Source organism: Dictyostelium purpureum (assembly GCF_000190715.1).
Source record: "Dictyostelium purpureum unplaced genomic scaffold DICPUscaffold_14, whole genome shotgun sequence".
Classification (NCBI taxonomy): Eukaryota; Evosea; class Eumycetozoa; order Dictyosteliales; family Dictyosteliaceae; genus Dictyostelium; species Dictyostelium purpureum.
In genome coordinates this window covers 149,323-162,200 of record NW_003519351.1, presented here as the reverse complement: position 1 = coordinate 162,200, position 12,878 = coordinate 149,323, and the positions used below count along the sequence as shown (strand labels likewise).

Below are 12,878 nucleotides of genomic sequence, written 5' to 3'. Positions count from 1 at the left end.
CCAGAAAGGTTTTTCATATTCGAAACATGGCGAGATTCCTTGCTCACACACTATACAATGAGGTATGTTACATTTCTTTGAGTTGGCTTCAGTACCACTATTTGGTGAAGCTGGGACGGTGGCAGCGGGCGATGAAACAGCAGAATCTTGACTAATATTACAATGGTTACTATTATTTAATTGTTGTTGTTGTTGTTGGTATTGTTGTTGGTATTGTTGTTGAAGTAGTTTTTTTTGTTGTTGTTCTAGTTTTCTTTGTTGTTTTCTTTGTTCTCTTTCTTTTTGTTTTTCTTGTTGGATTTGTTTTATTATTATATCTTTATTTATGTTGTGTATGTTATTTAAATTATTATCGTTGTTATTTAAATTATTTAACACTTTTTGTATTTTTTTATTATTGTAGCTATTTAAATAAATATTATTGTTGTTGGTGTTATTATTATTAAAAAGTGAATTGTTATTATTGTTAGTGAGGTTATTTTGGATTGATTTTTTATTTTGTTGAGGATATTCGAAAACAAAATTAAATGTTTTTTGTTTTTTTTGTGGTGAGTCGATTGTAAAATCCTCATTGGATTCGATTAGTTCGATATTTCTTTTAAATTTTAATTGGTCCTTTTCTCTTTCTTCCATTCTAATAATTGGTGAAAGATCTAAAAATGGAACCATTTGGTTTTGGTTATTGTTATAATAATTATTGTTATTATTATTGTTATTTATGAAGTTTTTGTTGCAAGGTGTGTAATTATTCATATTGTTGTAATGTATTATTAATAATTTGGATGATTCATTGGAAATGGATAATAGATTTTTTGAAGAATCATTTATGGATAAATGTGATTTTGTTGAAGTTTCCATTTTTTTATATTGTAATTTTATGTGGGTGGTGGTATATGTTATTTTATGATTTTTTTTAATTTGAAGATTTTTTTTTTATACAAAAATTTTTATAAAAAAAAAAAAAAAATTTAAGTAAAAAGAAAAAAATATTTTATTATTATTATTATTATTATAAAAAAAATATGAAATAATAAATAAATAAATAAATAAATAAATAAAATTAAAACAAATAAATAAATAATTTCTATTTGTTTGTTTTGATTCGATTTTAAAAAAAAAAAAAATATTTGAGCAATGCTTTGCAATTTATATAAAATCTTTTTTCGTTAAAAAAAAAAATAAAAAAATAAATAAAAGAAATAAAAAAAAATAATAAAAAAAAAAAAAAAAAAAACAAATTTTAATTTTCTTTTAAAACCAGCTACAAAAAAAAACTTTAAGAGAGTTCGCTCACTCTCGGTATTTTCTAATCTGTTAAAAAAAAAAAAGAAAAAAAAAAATATAAACAAATTACAATATAAATTATATATAAATGTAATTAGGTTGCAACATTTGGATCTGTCTTTTTTATTGAGGCTCAAACCATATATGGTCTTTCATAAGGCCATTTTTAAAAATATATTTTTAAAAAATTGTTTTAAAAAACTTTTTTTTTTTTTTTTTATTTTATAATTTTAAAATATTTTTTTTATTTTTCTAAAACCTATAATTATATTTTTTTTTATTTTAAATTTTATTTTTTTTTTTTAACTTTTTTTTTTTTAATTTTTTAATTTTTTTGTATTAAATATCTTGCGTGAATCCTTTTTTTGATTTGGTCTCTCTGCAAATGATGATATTCTGTGGTTAAAAAATATAAAAATACTTGTATGACAGATAATTACTGATATTGGTTTAAATACGGTTATGAAATTGATATATATTAATTATTATTATTTGCTTTTGTTGTTTGCACTACCATTATTATTAATAGAAGCATGATTATAAATGTGCGTTTTTTTTTTATACTTTTTAAGAGCCAGCAAAAACAAAAAAATAATGATTATTATTATAATAACAGAAAATTGAGTTTCTAGAGTTCCGGGAGGGTGAATATTATTTTTGTTAATTTTTGATTCATTATAATGTTGTTTATTATTATTAAAATTATTTCCTTTTTTATTTTCACCATCAGAATCAATTTTTTTATTTTTGTCATTATTGTTTTCACTATTTAAGTTGTTATAAATATTATTATTATTATTATTATTACTATCATCTTTATATTCGGTAATATAGGTTGAGTTTTTATTATTTATTTCTAAATTTATTATTTCTTTTTCCAACACCTCATTAAAAATTGGCCCAATATAGCACGTGATTTTATCAAACTGATAATTATTTTTGGGTTTGGAATTTTTCGTAAAAATTGAATTTTTGTGAAAAATTAATTTTGGTGTGCTGCACAAATCTTCACCTACATATGCCTTGAATGGATTCGCGAAATTAACACCATAAATTGTTATAACTCCACCATTTCTATTTAAACCACTGACATTTTTTATTTCTGATTTTAAATAATTGAATGATAATTTTTTTGAGCTTTCTATTATTTTTTCATTATAATACACTTTGACAATATTATTATCTCCATATCCATCAGGTAATAAAGCTATAATATTTGTGGAGTTTACTTGTATTTTGGAACATCTTTTTATTTTTCCATCACTTTCTATTATTATTTTATATTTAAATTTATTATTATTAAAATTATTGCCATTTAAAATTAAAATACCATTGTGGGTTTTAAATTTGGACAAATCATTAATTTTAAAAATTATTTGATTGTTATTATTGTTATAGCCATAGCCATTATTATTATTAAAATTTAAAAAATATTTTTCATGACTTATAATATCATTAACTATTATTTGTATATTTAGCTGATCATATTTTTTATTATTTATGTAATTAAAAATTATTTTATTATGATCAATGGATATTATATTTGAATCTATTATTTGATTGTTAATTATTAGTTTTGTTAAGTTGATATTATTATAAAAATTCGATCCATATAGTGTAATGGTGTTTAAATTATTACTACTATTATAAATTATAGGTTCTTGATAGTCAAAGTTATATATTTTTTTGAAATTTCTATTTAAAATAATTGAATGATTTTTCCCTGATCCTGGTGGTATCTCTAAAAAAATAGATTCAATTATATTTTTATTACTATCATTATGATTGCTATTATTATTTGTACTTTTTGAGGGTATTTGTTTTAAAATTTTATATTCATCGTTATTTCTATCATACAATAAATAATTTGAATCTAAAGACAAGTAATGGCCATTTAATTCGACCAATCCTCCACTGGTTGGGGGTGTAATTTTATTTATAATTAGGGGATATAGTTGGTGATTTCTATTTATTACTATGTTACATTCTGACTCTGTTTCATTTTGAAATATAATACATGAATCTATTGACTTTGCAAATAGTTCGTTTTTTTCATATAACTTCAAATCTAGTGTACAGTGCCTAATTGGTGATTTCTCTTCGCCATCTTTGACTATTTCACACATGAACGGCAGAGTTAGTGACTTTTTGCTAAACCCAATATCTTCGTATAACGTAATGTTTTTATAAAAACTTGAAGAATTTTCGGTCCTATACGTTATTTTATTTCCGTCATATTTAAAGTCTTTTTATATTTTAAAAATTAAAATTTTTTTAAATAAAATTATTTAATAACGTTTTTTTTATTTTTTTATTTTTATATTTTATATTTTATATTTTATAATTTATAGTTTAAAATTTATAATTTTAACTATTTATTTTTTTTTTATAAAATACTTTATTATTTTAAATTTAAATTTATTATTTTATTTAAATAATTTTTTATTTTTTATTTATAAGTTTTTATAATATTTACATTTTATATTTGGATAATCTATAAAATTACATTGTGTTATAAAAATTAAATTTAAAAATAAAAATAAAATATTAATTACTGGCATTTTTAAACATTTTTATTATTAATAAATATAAAAAATTATAATTTAGTTTGATAAAATAAAAAAAAATATTTAAATAATTTGAAAAGATAAATTTAAAAAAAAAATAATGTTTAATTTTATTTTAATTTTTTTTTTTTTTTTAAAATTTTTTTTTAAATTAAATTCCATTTTAAGGAAAAGATAAATTTTTTAAAAAAAATAAAAATAAATAGTTTACACACATTTTTTCACACAGACAAAATGATTTATTTTATTTTTAATTTATGTTTGATTGAGGAAAAAAAAAAAAAAATATAAAAGTTAATTAATTAACATTTAAATCTATATTACTACTACTTTTATCTGAGGGCGTACTTGAACCTTCTTTTTTGCCAATAGAGTTTGATTTTCTAGATAATGAAATTGAGTTTTCTCTTTTACAATTCTTTTTATATTCATTTAATTGAGTTCTTTGATCGTAGCTGAAGAAAATGCATACTGCAGGAAGAACTTCGGTTAATAAAAGACCTATAAAACTAAGGGCGATACTTGAGATATTTGTGGCTTCTAAAATTAAAATAAAGATAGAGTGTAAAAAAAATGTTACAGAGCAAACAATTGTGAGGACGAATATTTTAACCAGTTTTCCTTTAATTGTTAATTTGTTTCTTTTGATTGTCATGTAGATTGATGACCCAAGATAAATAAATGATCCACTTAGCACAAGAGATAAAAAGACCTGTATTACTGCATATAAGATTGATACTGTGGTTTGGGCTCTCGAGTTCTTTGCTTCTATTATAATTCTTGAGCCACATTCGTTGTTGGGTGTATACTTTGTTAGTTGAAAAACAATTACAATTGAAACGAATAAAATGTATAATACCACATTAACTATAAATACAATTGTATATAATCTTTTTGTTAAGTTGCCTGATGGATTGTTTTTTAAAACCAAAAAAATGATTATAAACCACAATACAATAATTAATGAGAACGCTGTAAAGTAAAGAAAGGTTGGGAGTACCACTAAAATATAGTCACCCACAGGGCTTGCTAATAATAGACCTTTTGGCATTATGAAAAAATAAATTGAACGTAAAAAGATGAATAGGGTTACAAATACAATTAATAAATGAGATGTATTGAGGTTCTTCTTGTCGATTCTTAGCTGCATAGTAATAAAAATAATTTGATAAATTCCATACAATGTTGTAACCAAAAATAAAGTTGCTAGAATATATAATAAAGAAACTGTTGGTGAGTCAAATACTTGTTTATCTTCGTTTTCCCAATCTTCTTTTCTGTTCATTAAAAAAAATGTTGAATTGGATTCAACATCGCTTTCTATGCATTTATAAGTTGTACCATTTTTATTAAGTTCAAAAATATCTGCTTCCATTGGATATGGTTTTATAGATTGGTTTGGTGGGATATATCCAAAGTCAAATACTGGGTATTTTGAAATTTGAGGATTTTCAGAAAAGATAAAACATATTAAAACTTGTGATAGTCTGTAATCAGATTTAATAATTATTCCATCAGTTAATAGTGTACCAATAATTCCTTCTTTTTGATTTAGTACACCATAGTTATCTGGCTTTTGATAGCTTACAAAATTTGATGTGAGGGTATCAGCTCTTGATGAAGTATAGGTTTTTTTTGAGAGTTGTGAAACGGTAATAACTTGGCAACCAGCTGAAACAAATAGGTTTGGTAATATAATTTTACCAAATGCAAATGATAGTGTTGAGTTTTCACCATTACACTGTCGAACAAGTCCTAGTAATGGATTGGATGAGGTAAAGCATTTTCTAGATGAGTAGTCTGATTCATCAAGTGATCTAATATTATTGCTATTACTGCTGTCATTTCCAGAATAATAATCGCTAAATGAACACCCACAAACTATTGAGTTTAATGTATTTTGATTTCTTTCTTTTTTGCAATAAGTTTGAGAACGATAAAGGTTTGCTATAATTTTACCGGTCGAGTCTTTAAGGTCATTATAAAAACTTTGATAGCTAAATACTTTTTTAATATCTCTTTGAACATATGTTTTGTTGGATATCCAATTTAATTGTTTATAAACCCCACTAAACCAAACTGCATCAGTCCAATTGAATTTATTTGCCCAAGTATTGAATGATTCATAACAAGATTCGCATTGATATTCATCCATTTCATTAAACTTGTAGTTGAATGGTAGGTTTGTAAATGATTGTTGATCTAAAATACGGCATCCCATTTGGGAGATACAATCTGTTTTATTTCTTGCACTGCCCCACCACTTATATCCTGGTTGGCTTTCACATTCTTTTTTTGAAAAATAAATTGGATCGACACTATAGCATCCATTTGGTGTATCATTTTCATCAGTTTGACATCCAACTACCCCTGTTGGTGATATTAGAGTATGTTGTCTAACACACTTGCCAATACCAGTTGGGTAATATATTGAGCTTTTCTGTGAGAAATAAAATGTATCCGAACACTCTCCTCCTCTATCTAGGCATTCTTGTTTGTTTTTACAGGCTATATCTCTTAAACGGCATTCGCCATAACACTCGTCTATTGGTTGTTTAGTACAGTCTCTCCATATATATCCGCTTGATACACAACTATCTTCACTGGTTAATGACAAAACTTGGCAGAAATGATAGCTTGGGTCCCATTCAAATTGGTCTAAAGATTCGTTTTTAGAATGAAGGCAACTATTCATACTATTATCATTTGTTACACAAATTGGTGATTGTAATAGACTGGTGCATTCTCTTGAGCATGGGTGTGAGCAAATACCATTTTCATTTTCACATTGTTCTTTTGTAACACCTTGAATATATTTCCCATTTTTTAATAAGCAAACTGATTTTTCTTCGCAAGATTGTTTTGTATTTTCGGTAGAAACAAAACATGCACTTTCTTTATTGTTTGAACAATAGCCACAAAACTCTGAGGGTAATGAGTCACATGCATCTTCACAAGATGATGTAGAGTTATACTCTGATAATCCATATTTAAAATTATAATTACAATTTAGACGAGGACAAAAACCAAAACCACTGCACTCCTTAATATCTATTTCTGGTTCCCATGTCCAGCCCGATACTTGATAGTCGAATGCAGAGTCATAATGGGTTAAGCATGATTCGTCCAAACACCCATTTATAGGGTAGTATCCATAATATGGTGTATCGGTTGAATATTTATATGTTGTTCTAGTTGGATAACTACCACCGCTAATGCAATCATCTGCTAAATGTTGATTATACTTTTCGATTGTAATTTCTGTTAAGTTTAATGATGTGGTGTTTTTATCACTAAAAGAATATAATACTGCTGGTGAAAGTTTATTGATGACACATGCGACATATTCTCTATCAAGTACTTGAATATCAATTAAACACCTTCTTGTATATAAATCACATTCTACCACTTCGTTATTTAAAGAATACTTTGAACAGTCACTATTGGTTAAGCAGTTTGGGGTCTTTGGTTTACATGAACGTAGAGCATTATATGAGGCCAATTGAATTTGTGTTGATTGATAAAATGGAACATCACATTGTTTGTCATCACTAAGATAGTCACCATATTCTTCTAGAGCAGATTTTGTACAATCAAAATCAATGCATTGGTCCATTACCATTTCTTTGTTAATATCTTGGTAATTTTGCACCTCTATTTGGACAACTCTTGGATTACAGCATTGATAATATTGAAGAGTTGAGTTGCAGCATGGGTCTAAACTAAATCTATGATCATTAAAGTGATAGGAGCATGATGATGTTGAAATATTTTTAACCATTGTTTTAAAAGATAATAAATCGTATGCTTTGGAGTTGCATGCTATCCAATTATCATTAAGCTCTAGCATTCCAAGTTGATATCTCCAATCGTTTAATTCTTGTAGAGTGGGTGTCTTATTTGGCTCTTTAATTGACCCTAGTGTGGATTTGTATTTAAGATAGTCGCATGAGTTTACTGTTATTTCTTCGAAACCATCTACTATTAAATTTAAAGGCTAAAAAAAGTGTTAGTATAAATTAATAAGTTTATTTATGAACCCAATATAAAATAATTACTCTTTTATTTGAACTCGAAATTGTGTTTAAAAATTCAAGTTTTGAGGACTTTGCATCCTCAAAAGATAGATATTCGTTTGAAATACCCTTTCCATTATTAAAAGAGAGCAAAAATGAAAATTGATAAGATCTTGGCCTAAAAGTATTATTGAGCACTATATCGTTTGGAGGATTGACACCATTATAGTCAAAATCAGCAGCATCATAAAGTGCTACAGGGACAGGGTATAAAGGATTTATATCTTGTCTTGGGTATAGAATTGAAAATGGTTTACAATCAGCAAAGTCAATACATAAAGAATACCAACCCCTTGGCGAGAGAAATCTTGATGATGATAATAATAAAAGAGCACCTTGTTGTGAAGACTGGGAATAAATACTATTTTGATAAAGAATTCCTTCTCTTGTTATTGTAAACGAATAGTTTGTTGGATTGAATGTGGTAACACATAAATATATTGTTAAAGGTTCGCCTTTGCTTTTTGGTTCCAAATGTAATGTTAAATAGTTTTCATCTAAAAAAATAAAAAAAATTAATAAAACAATTTATCTTTAATAATAATATCTAAGGGGATTAAAAAACTTACAAGAATCCTCTTTGATCCATTTTGCATTGTTTTTGTTTGGAAATTTGATTTGATCATCATCTGAAATATATATAAAATTGCCTAAAAAAATTGATGGAAATTGAAAGAAATAATTTGATGCTTCAAAAACCTGAAATGTATAATATTGATTTTGATCTTGACCATAGGGCTCACCAAAAGTATTTTCACCCTCATTTATACATCGATGTGAATCTAAAAAGTTTTGACACAAACTTTCTTCTGGCTTGGGTATATCGTTAGGCACTTGGTAGGACTTTAAAACAATTGTAAAAGTGGTTTGTACTTGCTGGGGCTCAACATATATATAATAGGTATCGGTAGTCCAACTTTTAATATAGGTAAAGTGGTCTTGTTTTTCCCAGTTATCACTTGGACAGATATTATAAACAGCGTTTCTTTGTAAACTTGAACCAGAAATGAATCTAATTAAATCTTTTGATGGTAAAGATCCAAAGTATGACATCGGAAAACCCTCCAATGGTGAAATTTTTAAAAACATGCCCATGCACTCTTTCGCATTTGCTTTATATCTAAACTCTATGATTTTATCGGTTGTAAAAGTTTGTTCTTTATCTAACTCCAATACTACCCAGCTATTTGCTGGTTCAGTTGAACTTGAATTGTCGAATTGATTTGATTTTAAATTTGATTTGGTTTTTGATGGGGGTATCACCGTGCTAGTTGTGCCGCCCAATCCTTTACACATATCACCTTTAAATAAAATATTATCGATTTTTTCTTCAAAAGTTGATGGGCATGGTTCGCATGCTGGATCTCTACCGTTCGTTTTGGGGCAATCACTTTCGTCCGTATAGTCGCAGGAGCAATCGCTTTCTCCCTCATTAACAATATCAGTACAGTTGTAATTCGGACATGCTAAACTATCGTGAATAAAAATTTCATCGTCAAATTCTATATCGAATAATGCATATGATAAGTCACTATTTAAAATACTAATATCTTTTTTTATAACTGTTTTTGATATAATATTTATAGCTTTGGAAATAAAAAATTAATAACACGATTATAAAAATTTAAAAATTTTAAAAAAAAAATAAAAAAAATAAAAAAAAAATAAAAATTAATAAAATTAACTAAAAGTTTATTTTCTTACCATTAATTCTACAAAAGTATAAAAATATTATAAAAAAAAATAATTTTGAAAACATCGTATTTATTATTTCGAATATTATTAAAATAAATAAAACATTTATCTATGGTTTGTGTTTATTGGGTTATATAGTTCTATATATGTATATAGTACAAATATTTATAAATACAGGAGCAGGTTTTAAATTTATATATATGTAAAATAAAAAGTAAAATAAAAAAAGAGAAAGAAAAAAAAAAAAAAAAAACTAATTTAATTGGTGATACACACAAAAATAAATGATATAAAAACAAATTTAACACTCCATTCCAATAAAGAGACCTTTTTGTTGGTTAATTAATTTATTTTTTAATATTTTATTTTTTTTTATTTTTTTTATTTATTTTGGTGGGGTAATGTGTTTAATATATATAATTTAAGTGGGTACACACGGGTGTGTATTGTTGTTAATTGATATTAATTATGATGTTTTTCTCTTTTTTTCATTTATATTGAATATACTTACATATTTGCCTTTTTTTTTTTTTTATCTTGGAATGAGATATTAATTTTTTATTATTTGAAATTAAAAAAAAAAAAATAACTTTTTTAAAACAAACCCCCGCAACCCATCCCCACCACTACATTTAACACACTCAAAATTAAAAACAAAAAAAAAAAGCTATTTTAAGGTTTTAATGATTAAAATCAATAGCACATTTTTTTTTTTTTTTTTAAACCGCTTGATTTTAGAATTCCAAAACAATGAAACTACATAAATTGACAATAAGATATTAATCTTTTTTCTCTTTCCATACTCGAAAAAATAATGGCAACATACATTTCTCAATAATTTTTTTGTTGTTTTAAAAAAAAAAAGGTTTGGAAAATAAAATATCAAAAAAAGGTTTTTTTTTTTGGAAAAAAATATTTTTTATTTTTTATTTTATATTTATAGAATATAAAATGAAAATAAAAATAATGATAAATAGTTATTTGGGAATTATTATATTTTATTTATTTATTTTTTTTTATTTATTTTTTTTATTTATTTTCTTGATGATCTTCTTGATTTACCTGGTCTTGAAGATTTACCACCACCACGACCACCTGATTTATTCATTTTACCACCTTTACCTTTTGAATAATCTTTATCTTCGTTATTTCTCTTTAAACTAAAGCCTGAAACATCATTTGTTGAACTTTTATCGTTTGATTTTGCGAATCTCTTTTTACCACCAAAACCATATTTGGCATCTTTCTTCTTTCTTTTATCTGATTTTTGTGATAATTGTGATTTTTCAACTTTCTTTTTATCTTTTTTGTTGTTATTAACATCATCAATTAAATCAATATTAAATTCATCTGAAACATTACCTTTTTCACGATCTGATTTTAAAAAAAAAAAAAAATTAATAATCAATATTCTATATATAAAACAAAATAATTAAAAAATAATTACTCTTTCTCCATTTCTTAACAGATTCGATAGCATCGGATTTTTGTTTTTGTCTTTCTTGTAATTTTTGAGTTTGAACTTGTTTACCGAATTTCTTGATTTCTCTCTTCTTTCTAATAGCTTCGGCTGTTTCAACTCTTTTCTTTTCTGATTGAAGATTGCTTTTAATCTTGAGCATTTGTGCATCACTTTTAATCATTTCAGCAAAGAAATCTGGTTTTCTTCTGACTGTTAAACCATGATCAGCACATAATTTTTCGCATTCAGTAACACTATGTAAGGTTTGTTTATAACTAAATAATAATAAAAAAAAACGTTAATATTAAAATTTGATAGCTATATTTGTAATTTATATTTAAACTAATAAACTTACAAGGCAATTTCTCTTTTGAAATCATCATGAACATCTTCGAGATCAAGTGATTGTTGAGAGGTGACTGCTAAAGTATGAACCCATGGAATTTTACCATTGCTTAATTTTAATTCTCTTAATTTATTATTAAGACCTTCCTACAGTAAAGTAAAGATTATTAGGATTTGATAAGATACTATTTTATGTTTTAATGTATAGTCTAAACTTACTCTATCATTTATAACGTATTTATTATTGACCAATGGTTTTGGTTGTTCTTTTTCTTCTTCTTCGTCCTCTTCGTCGTCTTCTTCTTCATCAGCTGATAAATCTGATGTTTCTGCTAATTCATCTTCTGGATTAAGTTCTCTAATCATTTCTGGTCTTTTCTTTGGTTTTTCTGCTTCTTGTTTTAAATAATCTTCAACTCTGGCAACACCTTGGAATACTTTTCCACTCATTTCAATTTGTTTACTTAATTTTTTAGTTGGAATTTGCATTGGTGGTTCTTCTTCTTCGTCTTCTTCTTCTTCTTCTTCCTCTTCATCATCTTGATCATTCATTTCATCAAAAAGATCATCAACTAATTGATCCTCTAATTCACCAATTTCTGCATCTTCGTCGATTTCATCGTCATCTTCTTGTTCGTCTTCATCTTCATCACCCTCTAATTCTTCTTCATCTTCGATGGCTTCTTCTTCTTCTTCTTCTTCTTCAAACTCTTCCTCATCTTCATCATCATCGAAATCCATAACGTCTTGATCATCGTCATCTTCTTCTTCGTCTTCATCAAAATCCTCATCGTCAAAATTACCGCTATTAATCATTTCTTGGAGTTGTTTCTTTAAATCAGCATCATTAAAATCTATTTCTTCTTCTTGTTTTTTATTTGCTTTCTTTGGTAATGGTTTATTATTTTTAATTGGTGTATTTGATTTTTTGGTGACTTGTTGTTGTTGTTGTTGTTTTTTAGCTGGTGATGGAGCAGCTTTTTTATTTACTGCAACATTTTGTTGTTTGGTTGGTTGTTGTTGTTTTTTAGCTGGTGATGGAGCAGCTTTTTTAACTACTTGTTTATTAGATTTACCTGGCATCTTTTTTCTTTTATACACAAATAAATTATTTTAAAATAAATATGATAACAATTAGTATTTAAAATAAAAAAAAGATACAATAAAAATAAAAATAAAAAAAAAAAAACTAAAAATTAAAATAATTTAAAAAACGAAAGCAAAAAAAAAAAAAAAAAACGAAAAAAAAAAAATTAAAAATTTAAAAAAAAAATAAAATTATTTTTTTATTAATTTTTATTTTTAATTAAAAGAATCATAAAATAAATATAGATACAATTTGTATCTAAATAAAACTTAAATCAACTCTATTATTTTAACTACGCATCAATGGATAAATAATATTTAAAAATAGGATCACACACAAACAAATAAAAACACACACACAAT

The 12,878-nt window shown here is 25.2% G+C and overlaps 4 protein-coding genes across 4 annotated transcripts; all 4 read right to left on the bottom strand.

The window, feature by feature from the left end:
- Nucleotides 1–51: 51 nt before the first annotated feature.
- DICPUDRAFT_147607 (uncharacterized protein) lies at nucleotides 52–858 on the bottom strand (the record flags this gene model as incomplete). Its single annotated transcript, XM_003283797.1, has 1 exon — nucleotides 52–858. A coding segment is annotated over one exon (807 nt), but the record flags the coding sequence as incomplete, so codon positions are not given.
- Nucleotides 859–1,568: 710 nt separating this feature from the next.
- Nucleotides 1,569–3,855, bottom strand: DICPUDRAFT_96510 (uncharacterized protein; the record flags this gene model as incomplete). Its single annotated transcript, XM_003283796.1, has 3 exons — nucleotides 1,569–3,529; nucleotides 3,761–3,778; nucleotides 3,840–3,855. 3 exons carry the CDS (start codon nucleotides 3,853–3,855, stop codon nucleotides 1,773–1,775), a joined length of 1,791 nt encoding a protein of 596 aa, XP_003283844.1. The 3' UTR covers nucleotides 1,569–1,772.
- Nucleotides 3,856–4,149: 294 nt separating this feature from the next.
- Nucleotides 4,150–10,450, bottom strand: DICPUDRAFT_74855 (uncharacterized protein; the record flags this gene model as incomplete). Its single annotated transcript, XM_003283795.1, has 5 exons — nucleotides 4,150–7,848; nucleotides 7,910–8,424; nucleotides 8,497–9,513; nucleotides 9,632–9,639; nucleotides 10,383–10,450. 5 exons carry the CDS (start codon nucleotides 10,448–10,450, stop codon nucleotides 4,150–4,152), a joined length of 5,307 nt encoding a protein of 1,768 aa, XP_003283843.1.
- Nucleotides 10,451–10,655: 205 nt separating this feature from the next.
- DICPUDRAFT_74854 (uncharacterized protein) lies at nucleotides 10,656–12,512 on the bottom strand (the record flags this gene model as incomplete). The annotated part of the gene is made up of 4 exons (XM_003283794.1): nucleotides 10,656–10,996; nucleotides 11,070–11,359; nucleotides 11,440–11,576; nucleotides 11,649–12,512. 4 exons carry the CDS (start codon nucleotides 12,510–12,512, stop codon nucleotides 10,656–10,658), a joined length of 1,632 nt encoding a protein of 543 aa, XP_003283842.1.
- Nucleotides 12,513–12,878: the final 366 nt, after the last annotated feature.